A 20754-nucleotide genomic window follows, 5' to 3' on the forward strand; every position below is an offset into this window, starting at 1 on the left:
CGTAGTTATATCTGTTCTCTTGTGGGCGGTACGAAGGCTGTAGAAACGCCCTCCACAATGGTTTCTGTGGCACTAACACTTGTAAAGAACCAGCCAGAAATAAGCAGAAAGACCGGAAATACGGCGGTTTTGCTACCAAAATACATACATTTTTGTCTAAGTACACTATGGGATTATAAAGAAATTAATCTTTGCCGTAGGTCACACACTGTTTAAATAAATAGTTTGGATTCAAATGAATTTATGCACTTTGATATGATCTTAAAAATAGCCGTAAACTATATTTGTTAGGTTAGCATATTTTATTTTGAAAATATGACCGGAACAGACACGTCTGCTTTTGGTCACTTTGACGCTTGTCCGCACAGATTTGAGGCAGGTTGATTATTGGGAAGCACGGGCTGCGATAGACAATGATGAGGCGGTGAAGTGCAGCTAATGCAAGTGTAATTCGCGCGTATCCTGTCAGAAATATACATATTTTACGACTTCTTGTGCAAAAAATGACGACGACCACGAACTATCAAGGGATGGAGCCCGGTTCTAAAAGCAGTTCCAGGTAAAGCGCTATGTTCAGACCGCTCCGTTAGCCACCACGACGCCAACAAGTCCAGCATCCTTTTTAACGTTAACCTCAACGCTAACGTTACACGGGTTTACCTCAAAATCTCAGACATGTTTGGCCCTGACCCCTACCCGTAATTATTGCTTAACCGCTCGGAGATGCTTGAAACGAAGCATGGGGCGACGATGCTCGGAGAAAACTGGTACCACGCCTTCCCGTTTTGTCTGCTGGGATGGACCATTCCCATTTTTTTTTTTTTTTTTTTTTAACGTTAGCTAGCAAGATAGCACACTCATGTGCTCTCCCTTTTTGTAGAGAAGCCCCTGAGCTAGCATGTACAGACTAGGCGGCTCAGCATCCAACATCAGGCCTTTTACACATAATGTTTTCTCAATACTCTCTCGTATTTATTGTCTGAATGCGAAAGATTTATCACATCTGTCATTCCAGTTGGGTGCGGCCCCCACCCGTGAATTTCAGATCAGCTATCGGGATGATCAGTGAAGTACAACAAGGCATGTAGTCTGCCCTGCATATGGCCCCATTGAGGCGGGGGCCACGTTACAGCTGGCGACACCTGACCGTGACCATATAAAGACTGGAATGATGCGGGTTTAACATTCACAATGTTTAGGTGAACGATTGAGTCTCCAGTACGTTATGTGGGTATTATGGTAAATCCCATCATAATGTAAAATACAACGATACAGTAGACCAATGTCATTTTATTCTTTCTACCACAGAGTTAAAAAATACTATATAGTGTTACCTTTACATTTTCGAGAAAATGACATGATCAATATTGATATGTAATTGTGTAAACTCTGCAATAAGTATTCCAAAGCATACACAATGTATAGTTGACAGTTTAATATGCACATCTTGTTCAGAATAATAGTCTAAAACAGCCACGCATTACATCCTATCCTCATATACTGCATTGCATTTTACTGAGAGGTGTTCTTATTATTTAGTCTACCCTTGCTGATATATAAATCAGTTTGACAACATATCAGAAAGGTACAGTAGTATAAACAGTAGCCTGCATATAAATGCCACATAGACACACAGGAAATGCTTTTGCATTGTGGTACTTTATTATGATTTATTGGCAGGAACGGAATATAATATAGATAAGTATATGTTGTTATAAAAATAAGAGTTGGCTCTTCATACCGTCTCTTCGCAGAGTCCGCCATGTTGCACCGCCGTGTTTCTACTGAAGCCCAGAACGGACAACCCAAACACGCGGGGCCATTTGCTCGTCCTGTCGGCCCCTTGTGTGTGACGGCTGATGAGCTCAAACATCTGATTGACAGTTTAAGTCATCGCAGTGTTATCCAAAGGCTAGCACATTGTTAAATGACGCAAAACAGAATTTATATTTGACCTTTTCATTTGGTGAATGAGCAATCACTTCTCACTCATTAATTCTTAAGTCTGAACTCCAGCAGTTAGGCTGGTTATTTTAATTCATAAACCCTTTTGAAATGGAGAGAATACGCTTCGGAGCCAGTCTGATCCAGCTTTCAGTAACGGTGCTGACTGTTCTCTCTCTCGGCTCAGGGTTCTGCGCCCTCCTGGCGGCGCCTCCAACTTCTCGCTTGGTGCAGATGAGGAGAAGCCTCCCGTCCGGAAAGACAAGATGGCCTCCAGTGTTTTCGCTGAGCCGGAGGACCCCTATGCTAATAGAAGGAACAATCCACCAGGTACAATCTAAACTCTTCTCCAAGCAGCTGTTAAGTGGCAGTGTGAAAAGCTTATAACTCAACAGCTATCTTATTTTGACAGCTCACCACGACATTTACGGATGGTGCCGCTTAAAAACAAAACCAGTGACCACAAGGAACACGTTTTGAGAATATCTTTTCTTGCCTTTCGGAGACACGAGGTTGTCACTGAAGGGGTTTTTCTCTCGCTGCTGGACCCAGCTGATCGTCTGCCTCCCCAGGCAGCTAAATACATAGGAATAACATTTACCGTCTCCGGTGGTGCTACTTAACATAACAGGTTCAGGTGCCCAATTAATTTCTCTTCCAGTCATTAGATATTCAATCACTGGTGTTCGTGTATTCATCAGGATCTTCTCATGCCTGCAGAGATCTGACATATTCATGGGGAATTGAGCTGCATCAAGTAAAAAGTATAATCTAAGAGGATTAATAAAACACTGATAAACCGAAAACACTGTTTCATTTCATTACTTCTCTAAATGCAAAATGTGACCAAAAGAGGAATTAAAACACAATAGGAAGTAAAAGTGATGCTAGCCAGTTATGCGGTTTTGATTTCTGGCATTGGTTCCTAATTTTCTCCAATAAATGCAGTAGTTTAAGCTAAAAACATCTATTACAAGAGGAATTTACTTGTAGCCATTGCTGCGTTTTTATAGCTTTTCCCTTCCAGATGAGGCGTTCTGGCATGTAGGTTGTGAAAGCTCATAATCCAAGTAGCTCTTTGTGCCGTGTGCCTCGTGTTGGCCTCGGGTCTGGTCTCAGACTTCCAGTGCTAAGATGGATCAGCGATTCTTTTCAGTCTTATTTCCTGTGACAGAGCAAATTTTTCCCATTTTTACTTGTTTAACTTTGCAATATGAAAAATGTATATTAATTTATTGTATTGTATATGCAGTAAAAGTTAGATGTAGCCAACACAAAGTGGACAGATTTCATGGCAACCTACGCCAGCCATTACATCACACCCTTCTAGTAAATATTGAAGTACCTATAGTTAATGTAACTCCACAAATATGAGAAAATGTGACGTGCGTATTACTTCGGGTTTGTTTGGCTGGTAGGTTGCGGACATCTTTGTTTGTCGGTGGCGTGACAAGGCCGTACACGTTCTTGTCAGTGTTTTTTTATTAGCAGCTTTAACTACATCTGGCTTTCCCGGAAATCTCATCAACACATCTGTCCCGGTAGACTTTCTGTCACTGGCGTGTGCAGAGTTGGGTTGACAATCTGGATTCTACATCAAAAAGGCGGAGCTTCATCAACCAGGAAGCCTCGGTCTTCCTCCCTTTAATTCTCGCACACAGTAGCCTAACATGAACCAGACTTTAGTCCTTTTAACAGTACTTACTAACAGTATTTCAAACATCCGAATGGCTGTCGTCTTTGAACAGGATCAACGTAAAAAGAAAAGGGAAAACAAGCCATTTCCTCGTAGTCACCGAATGCTTTTCTCCCCGTTTTGACCCTCGATGCAACTGCCGTATCCGGGCTGCCACAGAGAGGCTAAGTGATTGTGTGTTTGTCCGCATGACGGAGCACAATACAGCCAGACATGGTGGACTGGCATGGCAGTCCTGCAGAGGCTCGTTAAAATGACGGCATAATCAGGGATTCATTTATCTAGATATTTTATATTCCACAGAATCGTAAACTGAATATCATGTTGAGTTAACAGCCTCGTTAAGACTTCATCCTTCTCCGCCACCGGACGGTTTAAGTAGCTGGGGGACCATCTGTACATGACATCAGACATCAATCATGCCTGGACCATCTGAAATAGGAGCATCGCGAGATCTGTTGGCAGCAAACCTTCTTTAAAGTCCAATAAAAAACCCGTCTCAAATTACTAGTTAAGTATAATATAAAAATCTCAAAATGGAAATAATGATAATGTGAAACATAATCACTCAAAAAAAGCACCAAGAAGTCTTACTGACAGGTCGATACGATCAACAGCTCTTGGGCGAATACCACACACAGTTGTTCACTTTCACCATTTAAGATTTATAAAAAGACAAACAACGGCAGTGTAAATATATAAATATAGCTTGGTTATAAACCACCTGTCGGACAGAGCCAGCAGCACCTACTGGCATCCATCCAAAGTAAAGTCAACAGGCGTTTCCTTTTGTAAACAAACAGGTTCAACTGTTAACAAAGAGAAACAAAATGGCATCCAAAAAACACAAGGACTTAACAAAAGAAAGCAGAAAGGACCTTCTGCTGAGGCCGAGAGAGAGGGAGTGAGCGGAAGTTTCTGCCACCTTCTTTATCGTCTTTCCTCAGTCACAGACTTTAAACCCCGGTACACCTGAGAGGACACGGAGGTAAAGCACGAGTTTAGAGCACATACCGGCCAACAGAGGGGGAGCATGCAACACAACAATGTCACAGTGCGTCATCTGATAGACCCATTCAGTATGAACCAAATAGGTACACATACAAACAGGGGGGGGGGGGGTGAACCGGACAGGTATGTGACATACAGTTCCGATTTTAAATTGGTGCGGATTGGTGCAATGGAAACGTATTTCTTCAGAGAGGCGTGCATATGTTGAATAAAAGAACAATTAAAAACATGTTGGCGGTGTCCATTGACCCCAGACACACTCATCTATCCGTCAGTATAACTATATTCGCCGTGTGTTGAAACGTTTGGACAAGCTCAGAAAATCCAAACTATTTCATGAATATTCCCACGTGGATCATGGATAGTCCCACTCACATGCCAGTTGATAGCCTTTCTCACTAGCCTTCCTTTTTCTGAAAATAACAATGGCTTGTAGTGACGAGGGCGATGACAAAAACGATCCAAAGAGCAAATGCGCCCACAGCAGGACATGACTGCATGTTTGTACTTTGAACAGAGTTATTGTCAGAATGACATTAACCATGAAAGTGAAACTTCCAAAGTCAAAAGAATTCCCCACAGCTCGATAGGAAGCCAAGAAAGACAATGCAGGAGTAAACGTTGGAGCAACGTCCTTGTGAAGAAGTCCAGCATAATGAGGGTCATCGGGTCAGGCCACTATGTCAGTGGACTGCAATGGTCCGTGTTGTTCCTCTCATGGGACCTTCACTTCCCCTTGTTGCCTCCTTATGTTCTCACTGACACACAAAATCCCCAGTCATGTTTCAATCCTTTCTGGGAAATTCCACGCTCCCGACGAACACCCTGACACGACGCTCTGGCATTTGATTTAATGTTTACGTGGAGTATGAAGGCTGTGGGTAACTATAACTGTGTTCCCTGTGATCACATGACCAAAAAACATCAACTCGTTGATGGAGGTAAAGCTTACGTGTCACTGTTGTACAGCTTCTGTTTGCTATCCAGTGAAAGCTGAGCATTACGAAGACTTCTTTTGATGAAGAGGTTGGTACATTTTGGACTTTTGATCTGTAAAACAAAACAGAGCAACGGTCTTGTCCTCAACAGCGTCTTTATGATCTGGTCCATGAGATTTATGAAGAGTTAATTAGTTTCTTATCAGGCCAGTTATGATCCAGCTACTCATTGTATGGTTTATCAGGAGAGGGAGATCAGACTATAGTGGTCCTTGTTATCGTGCCCTGTGGACTACCTTCTCTGGCATTCACTAGCTGTTTCTTAATTTCATAACTCAAGAATTAATTCGCTAATTATGACAATTTCACACAAATGTCTAAAAGGACGTTTTTGTGTACCATTTTCTTGCATTTTGCCTTTGCACCTCCCTGAGTGACGGCCTTATTTATTTGAGCCGGTGCGTCTCCTCGCCGTTCCAGGTGGGAAGCCCACAGGTGTGCTTTGCGGTGAGCCGTCAGCCCCCCGGAGGAGAGGAGGGAACCAGACCACCGACCTCTCCGCAGAGGCCCCCGCCGCGGTAAGATCACGCATCACATCACGAGCTGTGGTGGGAGAAAATGAAGTGAAACCTGAAGGCAGACAAACATATGGGGAACTGAAGTCCAAAAGATTTAACTCTTATCTATTTTATTTTTGTTCTAAATCTTCCCTTAATGTCTTAATAAGTAGCTTGTGTATCAGTTACAGTGGAACATGGGCGAATAACATGAAAGGAGCACATGCTGATGAAACACTGACCACCTTTCTGCTTCTTTTTGTAGGACGGAGAAAATTCTGTACCCGATTCTGGTAAGTGCATGTTTTTTTCTGATCACATGACACACTGATAGACCTTAAACCAGCGGTCCAATATTACAAAGAACAGATTTGTGATACGCCATCATAAATCTTTCACATTCAACATCACAGATATACAAATGTACATGTGCACACACAGTACGTGTACATGTATACATATAGACATGCACAATATTCATGAATAAAGCAGGAGGAAAAGAAACATTTTCGTCAGTAGTTGATGATAAGGCCGACGCTGCTGAAAACCTCCGACACATCATGCGGACACACAGTGTCCTTCAATGTCTGCAATTAGAAACGAGCTTCCGAGGGTGCGGCGCATTCTTGTGGTAAAATGATTGTGGCTGCTTCCTTGCTAATGTTTCCAAATGATGGCCACATGCCTCCCTGCCTGTGTTCAGAAAACAGTGCTCCTGAGCCGGAAGCCGTCCCAGAGCAGAAGGAGGAGGAGGCCCCCTCAGCCGACCATCCCGCTGCAGGAGTACCGTCCGGCCGCAGGAATCCCCCCGGGGGCAAGTCCAGCCTGATCCTGGGATGAATCCAAGCCAACCACCCCTCCCTCCCTTCGTCCACTCATCTCTGAACTCGTCTTTTTTTCATTTTATTTGTTTAACAAGGAACCCCCCCGGCCCATTTGTCTGAACCGAGAGAATCCTACCTGGTGTGCAACAGACACCAGTCTCCTCCACATCCCTTAAGTGCATTGTTTTGATACCTCTTTTCTGAAAGCCGTTTTGTACCGTTTGTTTGTTTGTTTGTTTGTTTTTGATGGAAGCACTTTATGTATTTCTATGTGTACGGTTCAAAATCTGCCTTTCCCCCCTGCAACACAGGGTACAAGGATCACATTTCTCATATCAAATAGCGATAAATTAATCTCCCCTAACTTTATTGCGACAGCATAAACGGTGTGTGATTGTACGAGCAGTTTCCAGAACACAAGCGGAAAAAGGAGAAAAGAAAGCTGTCACTTTTGCACCGTGTTCAGTTTTGACCCATCTTGCATGCACGTCTGGTCTGTAAACGTATGAATGTGAGAAGAAACATAACTGTGAAGATTTTTATTATTATTTATTATTTAACCTGTTAGTTGTTTTTTGTTTTTTTTATTGTGGAATAATTGTCGTACTGTTGCATGAAGCTGGAATCTTTCTACTGATTATCTTAATATCCACTTATGAGTCCCATAAATGACTGTCATTGTGATCTTAAGGGTGCAAACGTGTATTCAGAGGACTTCTGTAGGTCCCGTGTCAGGTGACGGAATTGGAAAAAGCCTTTTTTTATATTGCAGTCACTAACTTTAGATTATTGTAACCCCAGTGCCGGTTTTGAGTGTTTTTCACAGGCCAAATTTACAGTGTGCCTGTTAATGTGTTAGGCTACAACATCAAATAAGGTTGGGTTTTCTCAATTGCATCCTGCCAGCATGAAGGAGTGCTTAGTTTCTCTATTGCGAGTCAATGGAATGTTGTTGGTCCTGAAGTGTTGGTGAACCCATCCTAGATTTGACAAGTGACCTTATGACAACTCAGCCTTTTTTGCTATGTTTTTACCCCCCCCCCCCCCCCCTCCTCCTTCTACACGTGTTTATCATCCTGCTCACTAGAAAGATACAACAGCCTTTTTGTACATGTCATCGTCGCATTATTTAAAAACCAAAAGTCAAATTCCCTCCTGCTTCTGTCTTGTTGAGTCGCGTGCGGCGACTGCAGCCGTCACGCAGGAAGAACAACATTTCTGAAATGTAGTTCCTGTGGCGTCTTGTTTCTGAACGTGTTAGGATGCAAAGACGCGTCTGTTTTGCATCCTATGCCAATTCCCCTCGCTGGATGTTGAGTCGCTGCAGAAAATTGAAATCATGAAAAATGGCACAAAGTGGAAATGAATATTAAAAATCAATTTTGACCATGGGTCCATGTGTTTGCTGTGTATGTGTATGTGTGTGTGTGTGTTATAGCGGTTATGATTGTTCCTCTGCAGCTCATGGGGGGGAACACAAAGAGGAAATGTTCTACTAAAAAGATAAGTTTGTAACTTTGGAAGATATCCTCCATATTTTAAAAACTTTTAAACATTTGAATACTCTTTTCCACAAAACTGGATTTTTCTCCCCCGTGATTTACATTGAAAGTTAATTTAATGTCCAGTATGAACATAATTCATTTTTTAAGTGTCCATATGGCACCTTACTATTATTTTATGAACGGACTTCAAACATGTGAACCTATCCTTCATGTATTTTTAGAGAGAAAAAAGTAGAATAGGGAAAAATAGTAAATCCTACCATCAGCATTTGTTTTTGTAAACGTTGACTAATTCTTACAGTGAGTTTGTCTTGGTTCCGTACACGCAACCTACCAGCACAGCCAATCGCACTCATCATTCCACCGACTATCTGAAAGTGAAAGTAAGAAGTAACTACACACTGCATGTCCAGCCGAGAGTCAAAGATTTGTCCCAACACTGGAGAGACGTCGCCTTGTCGAGGAGCGTGTACGGTGAGTTTGACGTGACACATTATTGTGGGGTGGGCAGCGTGGCGTGACACATTGGAAGTCTACGTGTTACATACCTTGTGTGTGTATTAAGTTAGTGAGCGGTGACATAGGGCAGACGCACGGTAGCTCAAACTGACCTACAGTATGTCCAGTAATGAATGGCGTTATGTGCGTCTATTTTATTTTGTTACGGTTATTGAAGCGGCAGTGGAAGGAGGCGAACTTTCAATGTATCTAATCCTCGAATATATATATATATATATTTTATTTTTAAGTCACGATGAGGAAATGTCTCGACTCGCGTTTATTCAAATAACCTCGCGAGCTCGACCTCGCTCCAGAAGTGTCGCGAATGGAGTTTTTTCAGCGCCTTCTCTTTCAATAGAAAAGAAACGCTGGGCTTAAGGTGTGTGCTGATAAAGTGTACACAACAGTGTCTGGGGCAGAGATCATAGACAAGATAACACGACCGGGCAGTATTTATTTGGCGCAAGATAAGCAGACAGCGCCAACCGCGATTGCTTGAACTTTTGCTAACAATAAGAGTTGACAATGTGCAATCAATCATTTGCGTTGTTTTGGAAATACGAAGAGACTACATTAAAAAAAACAAGTAAAATCTTGAATCAGTTTTTATTTTATTTATTTATTTTATAGGAAGTCTGTTTTGTCCTGAAATAGTATCTGAAACACAGTTAGTAGTGCGGATGTTTCCCCCCTTTGGTTCAGCCATAATTAATGATTAGGTAAAAGTTTAGTTAGTGCAGCAGGTTTGCACCATGATGCAACAAAACTACATCAGATTGCTGTTAATTAAATTTAGACAATGGGAACAACACAATAAACCCAGCACATTTTCAGCCCTTCCTTCATGGGAAAGTCAGCCCAAACCTTTGTTCTATAAATAAACGTCCCACATGTGGTGGCCTATAAGCACCCAACATTAAGGGTTGGTAATCTGGGTTTAACTTGAACTGTAATTGCAATGTGTCTGCAGCACAATTGAAGAGCACTTGCGAATGGCCAACTCGGCATGCGAAGGTTCACTCTGTCCTCCGCTGTTTATGTTTAGTGTCAGTTGGTGTGATGGCGATGCAACGATCCCGTGGGCCTTTACATGTGCTTCTGTAACCTCACTGGAGGAGTACAAAAGGCCGCTCATTTGCCTGTGCTTTTGTAGAGTTCTGACTGAGTGGAAGTTGCACAAGGGCATCATGATAAAAGTGAGGACTTGACTCACTTGACCGACATGTTGATATCCTTTTTTTATGACTTCAAAACACTCCTCAGCCAGAAGATGAAAAGAGTTCGTTGGAAAAAGACAAAGATACTTTATGTTGGTGCCAACGTTCCCAAAGGCGCTCCACCACCTCCTCTGTGAGATTCAGGGATTCCTAAAAGTGGATGGGGTTGTCAGCTAGTGTCACGTCAGCCGGGCCGCTGTATCAGCTCATATTATTTGATCACAGTTAGGCTGGTATTGTCATATTTTTTGGGCTAATTAGCAACAAGAAATAGCAAAGCAAACAGTGACGATATTGCATTGACAGGTTTACTCAGTAGCCTACATGTCTTGGTCACAATTCTTTAAGAGATTTTTAAATATAATTGTGCAGGGAGTCCTGGTGGTTATGTGGTTCAGATTTATGACATATAGCCGGTTTGTCATACCCCTGTCTTTCCCCTCATAATAATCATATTATAATTACTTATTTTCCATGTAAAAAACAACAACACACAACAACAGCCAATATATAGTTATTGGATTTTTAAACTGTCAAATATCTGCATGGATCGAGCCATAGTCTCAACTCTCAGCCTTTCTCCGCCTACATTTGCTTAACCTCCCAGTTATTAACTCCCTAGAGCTCCTGAGGAAGAGAGGCTGTCAGCTCGTTAACGCTGTTAGTGTCCAGACAGGAAGTGCACAGAAAGGCCACAGAAAGTTTAAAACAACTCTACTGTATGTTTAGTATATATATATATATATATATATATATATATATATATGTTTAATTAAGGCAGATTCTGATACTGTTCATTAGAAATCAAGGTCAGAAGCTGATAACCGGTATTTGGAAGTGAAAAAATGTAAATGTTAATATAAAATTTAGAATATCACAAACTCCAACACAAAACTTTGTGTAAATGCCCTTTAAGCATATGTTTAAGTAAATGCTGCAAAAGATAACTTTTCAATGTTATCTTTAAAATGCAAGATGCAAGCTCCACGAGGCTAAATCTTATTGGCTGGAAGTATTTAAAGAAAACAAGCTGATAAAGGAGATAGACGCACACTAAGTATGCATTCTTTTCCTCGCGGCAAACTGACATCCTCAAACTTCTCCATTTTCTTGGCCCATCCTCGTCTGCATAGTCAGAAAACGTTGGATGTGCACGTACAAGTGAAAATCTGCACATAACGCACATAATTGCAACGGATGGCAGCATGTGACCGGTCCCTCATGACGGTGTGTATCCACAACCCCAGGGTTTGATAAGCAGGATGCGCTGTATCTGTTCAGTCTGTTAACAATTCCCAGCGTGGATTTGTGGGAGAGTGCAGATGTTTACTTTCCTGTGTCCAAGAGTTTCACATCCGCCACCCCACAGCTGCAGTGGCTCGATTATCCTTTTGGGGAAAGCCCTTGCGTGTGATATATAATCGTACTGTTCTCCTTTTTCTGACTCATTGTCCAGGTGGAATGTAGGAATTCCCCAATCACGTCTACAACGACAAGTTGTTCAGGCAGAAGGAGTGAGTTCACACAGGTGAGGGGAAGGGATCAAAATAAACTGAAGTAAAGTAAGCAAAGTATATTAAAAAAAGGCAGTGTGTGTGTGGGAGTGTGCAACAATCATTCTGAAACGAAAGAAAAAGGAGCATAGGGGGGGGGGGGTTCTCAGAGGCATTTGAAAATCCGGAGGATATTGCCCAATCTCTGGCGACTCAGAAACTCTTCAAGCGGTTTGACAAAACAATCTCTCTGCTTTCTTTTTCAGTATGACCCTTTGTCTGTTTTAATGTGCGGGCTAAAGCGTCATTTCAAGTGCAAGTAAATAAACACACACACTTTAAACAAGCAGGTTTCATGTTAGGACGCCAGTTACAATATGAGAAACGACGAGCAGTAAAGTGTGATCAGAGGTTTTAACTGAGGCTCTCGTTTCCTTTTATTTGATTAGGTATCAAACCACTTTCAGGAACAAATGTTTCAAATAAGCATATAGGCTGTAAAAAGCTACGACATGTGGAATTTGTTGTCAGTTACCTTATTTATCTGTTTCATAAACATAAATCAATGCACACCCACACAGAAGAATGTATGCTCTGGAGACCTCTGGCTCCCCCCTTCGCTGCGCAGCTGCAGTCACAAATGCAGTCGAAACTGCATCTTTGTGCAGCTTTAAAAAACCGACAAACCGGTCTAGCTTTGGCAGAACAAGGTCTTTTGGATTATTGACTGTGTGTCTTATTTCCATGAAATAGCACGAGACGGTTGTTTCACTCTTTTATTATGCAGCAGGATACAAAGGTTGTGGAAAGCTCAATAGTTTTGACCACATGCAGAAGCAGTACAGAAGATCCGGGGTCCTTTTCTACTTGGCAGTCGGGGCCATTTTGGCTTCATGCGCCACTCTGCCCACTTATATTCCATGAAGCTTCACAGCACCGGTCTACCTTTTTTCCCCTGTGCGTTGTTGTCGGCTAGGTGTGGGCAACACAACCTCTCTCGAACAAAATGACGCATGCATGCAAAGTCTTCACCCGGCACGATGAGGTCAAATTACAAAAAGGAACAAAAGTGAAAATGAAAATCTAGAGAACAAATTAGGAGAAGCTTTCCAAACTGCCAGAGGGTATAAGGACACCGTAATCCAATTTGAACTAGAAACCCTGATCTCGGTGCTGTGATAAAGTATCCCAGTGTTTCCGTTGTATACATTTTGCCGACAGAGTGAAAGCCAGGCTTACTACAGATGGTGTCATTGTTCTTTAGAAACAAAAGCGACAATTGACCCGAGGCCTGTTTTAATTACTTTCAATACTTGAAGGCCAACAAGTAACACAAAATCCCCTTTTTCATGCACATTTAGCTTATTTGTTCGACCTTTATCATACCTTCTTCAACAAGTAGACATTTGCAATTGCATTGAAAAATGCAATCTCTCAGCATCTCTCACAACAAAACAGCAAAAGGCCACACAGTCATAATAAGGGTGGCAGTTAAGGGTTCCTTATGCAGTTACCCGCATTGTAAAACCACCACAGCGCCTGTAAAATCCTCTGGTAAGGTAATCAATCTTGTGCAACCAGCACAGGATTGTTGCAAAACATGCTGGCACACTTTCTTTTTTGTTTTTGCAGTACAAATATGTAAGTAAGTGCATCCTGGAGCACCACACTTTTAAATTGCTATTATCATGATGTGATTAATGTAATAATCAGACATCTTTGGTGGTTACATTTGTCTTGATCAACACATAATGAACTGTTTGTTCTGTCATTTCAGGTAAATGAACATGGCCTCAATGGGTATCCTCCTTATTTTCACTGTCATCTCAATCAGCATAGGAAATGCAAAGACAGGTAAATTCTGCCTAAATCAGAGAATTTGAAGTACGAAAGTCTGCTTCCTAGTGATGTAACTTCTCATCCTCTCATATTTTCTCCTACAAAAGGATTTATAAGTCTGGAATGCAAGGCTGAAAAGCTGGGACAGTATGGCCAGCAGTCGCTGCTAGAGTGTGTCATCAACGCCCCAGACGACGACACGGATATCCGGGTGGTCACCTGGAAGAAAGCCTTGCGTTCCTTACTGGTCTTTGATGAAGGGAAGTTTACAAAGAAGCAGCCAGGCTATTCATTTGCTGAGCCGTCCTGGAATAACAGAAACATGAACGTGTCCCTGCTCATCACCAACACTGCAGTGGAGCACGATGGACTTTACGAATGCATGGTGGTGACAGACAGCGGTACTGACTACAAAACCACCAGCCTTAAAGTCACAGGTGAGCGCCTCCAGCCTCGTGGTCGAAACATTTTTAACAACTATTCGGCACGGAGAGGTGACCGATTTGAGTGTAGTGTTCATCTTCAAAACTAATCCCGACTCATTTCAAAGCTAAACTGTGAGTCAAGTTGATTCTGTGAACATTTAAACAGAAAATGTGCTTGAAGAATGTAATTGTTGCCTTGAAGATTATTTAGAGATCCAGGGGACTTTCCTGACCTATCCTGGTATTTCACTTTCTGTCTTTATGTACTTTCAGTTTCAGTGTTACAAATAATCACAGCCAGTGCAGGGGCCAGCTTTTTTATTTGTCTTTTTACCACATATTGTACTAGATAGTACTCTTCACATATAATGGTCAACTTAATTTTGCGATACTTAATTGGTGTCGTTTGGTTGACGTCACGGTGCAACGTTCAGCTTCATGATCGCGTGTTTTTTTCGTTTCCTCTTTGCAGCCAAATACAGCGAACCAACTATCCTCTCCAACCCTGAGGTAATAACTCTGGATACAGGCGGTACCCTGACGTGCGAGTCTGGTCACGGCTACCCAGAAGGCAAACTTCGCTGGTTCGATGAGCTCAAAGGGGAGCTGACAAAGGACACTCAAATGGAGGTGAAGGTGACCAAAAGTGGTCTGTTTCAGCTCTCCAGCAAGCTGGTTTTGGGGCAAGGATCCAACATCTCCCAATGCATCTGCAGTGTGTTCAATGCCAGCGCAGGCAAAGAGGAAGAGACCACATTTAAAGTACTAAACACACCAAAACCTCCAGGTATTTGCTTCACACAATAAAAATGTCATACAGCGATTTCGGCTTACTGTCACATGTGAGGTCATGCTTTACCTGAAATTTAAATGACATAAACTGACCTAGCGCATGTACGGAAGCGCATGTTTTGTGTTGGCGCAGGAGGTCGTTTCCGGCAGAAAGAGTAAAAATTGTAGTTGGATGGAGCTTGTTGGTCATGAAAGAAGAAAGAAAAGAAACATCTCGGCATGTCCGTTTACAAGCCGTGTAAATATTGAATGCTAAGAAACCGAGAGGAAACAGGCTATAAATACTAAAGACATGTGGAAACCAGTGATAACATCAACAAGCAAGACTGCAAGGAAAGTTCTGCCGATCGCTCGTTTGAAGGTCCTGTCTGGCGCATGATATTATATAATTTACCGTCAATATAATTTAACTTCAAGACAGCAAGTTGTGTAGTGTGGACAGTACAGCGATCTTTGACAGTGGGAACTTGGCTTAAATCTGAAACCTTTTTAAAACTCCCAACAATGCTCCTCACAAGGGAAGAAGACTACGCAGCCCTGATGAGATGTCTTCAGTTCCTTGCGCTCTCGTTGATGAGAAAACTTTATCAACAGTTTAACTTTGGCGACCCCTCGAGGAGTAAAAGAGAAAGCGACTGTAGGTTGCTGAAGTATTACAGGGGGGGGGAACTTCCCATCAGTGCATGCACACCTCATTTGAATCAAGTGCACTTACATCTTTACTGTTTTTGGTCTCGACCTGAAGTATGAGAGCGTTAAAACAATCTTATTTTTGTTCAATTTGATTCATTCAGAATTTCAGAAGAAGTTGGATCCAGCCACCAAAATAGTGGCTCCCCTGGTGGTCATCGGATCGCTGATCATAGGGTTGCTGCTTGCGCTGCTTTACAGAAAACGATCTCAACGTGAGTACCTACACAGGCCCTCGTTGGGCTCAAAATGAACCGATACATATATTATTGAGTATTAACACAACTACAAAAGGTAGAAGGGAGATTAACAAACGGTGCTGATTTCATTTATTACAAGATTGCATCACATTCACCATTTCAGACTACACATCATTAGCTGCAGTTTTCTTAATAAAATTATTTTTTAATAAAATCATTGAGATATTCCAGAAGGGACGGTTTAAGTCCGTCTTAAAACAATAATCAGGTTCCCCCTAACATTGAAAGAGGTTTCGGGTTATTCTTCCTGTTCACACTTCCTTTAAACTCCGATAAACAGCAGTGCGTAGTGACTTGCAGCATTACTGATGTACAACTGCAGACATACTATAGCACTATTGTTATGATATCTGATCGGGAAATTTGAATACTAACGCTCTCAAATGTTGTGTGGGATTTCATCAGTTAGGGGTGCAACCCATCACTAAACTTGTGGTTCCGATCTTTTCGTGGTTTTGAGTCACGGATCGGACCAGCAGAGGAAAGAAAGGCAAAAACGGAGCAAATATAACTTGAAGAGATGCCGCAGGCTGAGAGCTAATGTCAGGAGGTTTAGCAGCTCATAATTCCCTCTCAGATATCTATTTTATATCGCTGTGAGAACATACCCAACTGTATTTATTCTGGTGTCTTACCAACAAACAACATCGTACTAGATTACATTTAACATCACAATAGTAGGAGCTGGGCAAAACTGTAGAACACCTGGCAAGTAGCCAATACTGTTCAGGACAGGAAAGTACACGCTGCTGCTTTGTTTAATTAAATCAAGCCGTGTGGGTGCTGCAAACCTCTCATGAGGCCAACACACAAAATGGCTCACAAAGATTGGTTTGGTAGGACACAAGTAGATATCTGATTTTCATTCTCCCATCGTTTTCTTCACAGAGGCCCGAAGACACTCCACAATACCCCTTATGGGTACGTCCATCTTTGGACATACTATTGCTGCTGTTTTTGTTCCACATTTGTCTCTTTTGAGAGGTGTAAATGAAAGGTTCTATCTGTTGATTCTTCTACCTATCGACTAGTTTTAGCTGCCTACAGACCTTCTGACGCAATAATGAGTGGTTTGTGTTTCACTGATGAATAGTTGACTCAGTCTGACTCTGGGACAACATCAAAGCAAACTCACTCCCTGTGTACAGACACATTTTTGATCTCATTCCAAGCCTGTTGAGGCATGTACTCCCGCTGTGTTTTAAACGTTAACTAAGTGGGAGCACATGTTGATCACTGACAAAAGAACTTAACTGTCCCTGCACTGACTGGGTATCAACGCATCTAAACTTCTCACTGGGCTTCCTCTGACTGTAAAGATGTCTGGGGAAGCACAGTGATATTAACTAGGATATAGATTATAGCCTTTTTCCGTGGCTTGTGGGGAAACATGGGCTCGGTCACTAATCACTTTTTAGAATCTAACCTGACTCTTGTTTCGGACGCTCACCATACGGGACCTGCCTCTGCTTGCTTGTCACAAACTTGCTCAATGTGGTGATGGTTTGACGCCCTCCCATTGTAAACAAACATTAACATCTTTTGATTTCTTCCAGGTAACCATCGCATGGTCCGCACATCAGATGGCGAGGAAGGTATGTCAGAATGACAGTATTTTGACTCACTGTGTCTCACTAATAAAACTTCAAATACACTCTATAACAAATAATTCAGGCTTTGATATTAAATCTTTTTGCAGGTGATGAGAAATGCTAAATAAACTTGCCGATAAAGAAACTTGGCCTGAGGTAATTATAATGCTCTCTATAATATTTGCAGTCTTCAATACAATATCAGATATCTGAAAGCTCTCTCTCCCCCCCCCCCCCACAGGAGTCACTGCGAGTCACATCACATGTGCAAATTTACTGGCAGCCTCCGAAATCAACACTTCCTTTTTTGCTAATCTCCACTCTATCGTTGTACTTTGCCTATTACAAACAGCTAAGTATATATAACCAGGGATAACTTGTATTACTGTGATTGTAAGTGCTTCATTCATCTAAACGTACTAAGAAAACACTTTTAAATCAATTTAAATGAAGGATCTTGACTGATTTTAAATCAGTGATGGATTTAAAACTCTGACAACCACAATGGGAGCAATGTGTAACATCACCGAAAACCAACCTGATAATTTGGATGGCGGTTGATCTTGTTTCGGTTGTTGGAGGAGCTGTTTTGTTTAATTGTGCTCACGCATTAACTCTAGCCTTTGGCAACTTGGCAGGAGTGGCCCTCCCTCTTACTCCCTCTTGTCACGTCATGTCAATGTTCCTAGGAAAACTTTGAATCATGTTAATATGACGGGGCAGGGGGTTGTGTGCGTGTGCGTATGTGTGTGTGTGTGTGTATTCTGGGGAAATGTAACCGAAGTTGCTAGTTTAGTAGTCTGATTTTACAGATTTTTATTTTTTGCCTTTTTCACATTCCACAACTTGACAAGTAGCCCTAGTTTTGTGATTGTGCTAAAAGAAAGAGTTCAACTATATTTTTCTTACTGTGAACAAATCCCATGAAAAAAACAACAGTGGCATTGACTCAAAGTATACACTGTTAGAAATAAAGGTGCAAATTAGAACCTTAAAGGATCTTCAGCGTGTCCTCATAAAAGCACTCTTTTGGGTTGCTGGAAGAACCTTTTATAAAGGGTCCTGAACCCTTTCAGAGGGTTCTACCTAGAACCATATGGGAAAAGTTCCACCTAGAACCCTCTCAGGAGCTTCTGTCTCGAACCTTTCCACCTTCTAAGGGTGCTAACAAGAACCTGCCCAGGGGGTTCTACCAAGAACCCTTTTATATAATGAACCATCTAGAACTCACCCACGGGGTTCTACAGGGAAACCTTTTATATTCCACGGGTTTCATCTAGAACTCGCCCGCGGGGTTCTACAGTGAAACCTTTCACATTCCAAAGGTTTTATCTAGAACCCCGAAGGGCCGGGTCTGATCTGGTGCAGAACAACCCACAACAATCTCAGTTTTTTGGGGTGTGTGGGCTATGGTTTTCGACAATAAAGAACTCTTTATTTGAATAAAGGGTTCTTTGCATGAAAAGGGTTCTTGTAGAATATCACCAGCCTTTTCCTTTTTAAGGGTCCTTGTTCAGAAGTTTCTCATTGTTTGTTTCCTGCTTAAAGACTTATACGATCAACTGGCCAACTTTGAGTGCAGTGTTGCCCCTCACTGCCTGAGAATAGTCAACCCCAGCAAATCTCATATCCTTATTCTAACCACTGAGGAAGTACACAAGATAGAAGCTGGACGCACTTCCGCACGTCACATGATCTTCACTTACTTTCTATTGGAAAATAGTGTGTTGTGGTAGAAAGCCAAAAACACATGTTTATGTTCCTCTGGCTGTCTTAGATGAAACTGTTTATGTAACTTTTAGCAGCAGCGAGCAATTTCATTGCCAAATCAACCCTTGTCTTCAGGCAGGTTTCTTGTTTCATTCTTCTTTTCATCTGACACCAGCTCTCATAGAAATGTGCGCCCATATACTCATCATCATTTCTGATCTGAGACCTGCTCCATAATGGAGCAGTGGTACTGACACCACCAAAGGCAAAGTTGAGAGTTAACAAGAGAAGCACCTTATCAGCAGGCACAAAGTGTATAATTAATCTTGGTCCCTGACACAGAGTTAATCATTGACTTTTTCGATCGAGAAAAATGCCATTAAGCTTTTAATTTGAAAGATCATTCTGGAAATTAAAAAACACTTAACAGAAGAGCATTGTTTTTGTTTTTTGTATATACTGTTTTTATATCTCTGTGAAATTGTAATGCTGTGTGTCTGTAATGACTTTCACTACTGTGTTTTTATGATTAACATTCACTGTCACAACTGATCTGTGATTTATTTCAGTGTAATTAAACACATTTACCGTGTGAATGATTTTTTTGTTGTTGTTGCTGTGCACTCATGTAGATTATATTTCAGACATGGCTGTACTTGTCAATGTCAGCAATGTATTGACATGGTAAAAACCAACGTCACTTTTCTGGTAATTCTCCCTCCGTTTCATGTGAACACAGATATTATGACATCATTTCTGATGGAAAATGTTACAACACATTGACATCTCCAGATGCATTGGCTGGTATTCAAGTTTATCTTAATGATTTGATAACAGTGTAGTGTTCCCATGCTCGTATCTCTTTCTCTTTCTATTTAAAAAATAATCAGTTGCATCTTTGCATGCCTACACACGAAAAGAAATTCTGGCACACGTTAAAAAATGTTTTTATTCCAGCCTTATTGTTCTCTCTCTGCTCATGAATGTTGTGTCTTGTGTATACTTTTTGGAACAGAACTAAAAAATGGCTTACTGTGATACTGCACTTTATTCTGAAAGCCTTTGACTCTATAGATCAACTGTCTTATAACTATTCCTTCTCTATCAGGCTGAGATGTTTTCAGTCAATAAACACGAATTATATCAGATAATTGTCACCCAGATTTAAGGCGAATATTGGAGAATTCAATCCATCTCAATCCTGCCATCTATTGGACAAATAGCATTACAACATGTTGGGGCAGAGCAGCACAGATGAACGACATTTCCATGCATTTCCTCAGTTGACTTTTTCAAATCACAGCTAACACCAGGGGCGTCGTTAGGCCTATTTTAGGGGGGCTGAAGCCCCCCTAAAATGTTCTTCAGCCCCCCCAAATAATTTGGCATTATTGGCTTTAAAAAAAAAGAAAAAAAAAAAAAAATTTTCTTTTTGGTGATGTCATTAAATTAAACTATTGTTTCTCACATGGACAAGTTATTTATAACTCTAACATGCTACATATGTGCGTGCGTTCTGGTTTGTATGTTTTCTCCCCTTTCAAATTACAATCCAATAGCCCATCATCACACTTAACGATATAAAGTTAACACTGTCAAGTCCATTCTCCATCCATTGTGTGCGGTCCCTTTAAGAATTAGGATTTGGGAGTGACGCAGATATGAAAGCTACTTTATCCGTCTTTCCTTTACAAGTAGGAAAATTATTTCTCTCTCTTTATTTGAGAAAAGTTCATATTTGTGTTGTCAAATTTCACTAT

At 41.5% G+C, this 20754-nt stretch overlaps 2 protein-coding genes across 3 annotated transcripts; both read left to right on the top strand.

Annotated features, from left to right (window-relative positions):
* Positions 1-337: 337 nt before the first annotated feature.
* jpt1a (Jupiter microtubule associated homolog 1a) lies at positions 338-8361 on the top strand. Its single transcript, XM_031874615.1, has 5 exons — positions 338-559; positions 2132-2274; positions 6070-6167; positions 6412-6439; positions 6850-8361. Exons 1-5 carry the CDS (start codon positions 504-506, stop codon positions 6984-6986), a joined length of 462 nt encoding a protein of 153 aa, XP_031730475.1. The 5' UTR covers positions 338-503; the 3' UTR covers positions 6987-8361.
* A 482-nt stretch (positions 8362-8843) lies between these two features.
* On the top strand, positions 8844-19590 carry LOC116398374 (uncharacterized). Of its 2 annotated transcripts, XM_031874613.1 has the most exons (9): positions 8844-8949; positions 13464-13540; positions 13633-13962; positions 14423-14737; positions 15537-15647; positions 16581-16613; positions 17249-17287; positions 17392-17440; positions 17526-19590. In XM_031874613.1, the coding sequence occupies exons 2-8, from the start codon at positions 13468-13470 to the stop codon at positions 17406-17408; spliced, it is 918 nt and encodes a 305-aa protein (XP_031730473.1). In that variant the 5' UTR covers positions 8844-8949; positions 13464-13467; the 3' UTR covers positions 17409-17440; positions 17526-19590. The 2 variants fall into 2 exon arrangements, with proteins under 2 accessions (XP_031730473.1, XP_031730474.1); XM_031874614.1 differs by lacking the exon at positions 16581-16613.
* Positions 19591-20754: the final 1164 nt, after the last annotated feature.

This window comes from Anarrhichthys ocellatus, unplaced genomic scaffold (assembly GCF_004355925.1).
Source record: "Anarrhichthys ocellatus isolate YVR2014 unplaced genomic scaffold, GSC_Weel_1.0 scaffold83, whole genome shotgun sequence".
Lineage (NCBI taxonomy): Eukaryota > Metazoa > Chordata > Actinopteri > Perciformes > Anarhichadidae > Anarrhichthys > Anarrhichthys ocellatus.

What these genes read in the sequence shown, in the direction of transcription:
- LOC116398374 (XM_031874613.1), top strand. Translation starts at nt 13,468, where the DNA reads ATGAACATGGCCTCAATGGGTATCCTCCTTATTTTCACTGTCATCTCA. An exon ending in CACCAGCCTTAAAGTCACAG is followed by an intron (nt 13,963 to 14,422) that starts GTGAGCGCCTCC and finishes TCCTCTTTGCAG; the next exon opens with CCAAATACAGCGAACCAACT. An exon ending in AAACACACCAAAACCTCCAG is followed by an intron (nt 14,738 to 15,536) that starts GTATTTGCTTCA and finishes TGATTCATTCAG; the next exon opens with AATTTCAGAAGAAGTTGGAT.
- jpt1a (XM_031874615.1), top strand. Translation starts at nt 504, where the DNA reads ATGACGACGACCACGAACTATCAAGGGATGGAGCCCGGTTCTAAAAGC. An exon ending in GGTTCTAAAAGCAGTTCCAG is followed by an intron (nt 560 to 2,131) that starts GTAAAGCGCTAT and finishes CTCTCGGCTCAG; the next exon opens with GGTTCTGCGCCCTCCTGGCG. An exon ending in AAATTCTGTACCCGATTCTG is followed by an intron (nt 6,440 to 6,849) that starts GTAAGTGCATGT and finishes GCCTGTGTTCAG; the next exon opens with AAAACAGTGCTCCTGAGCCG.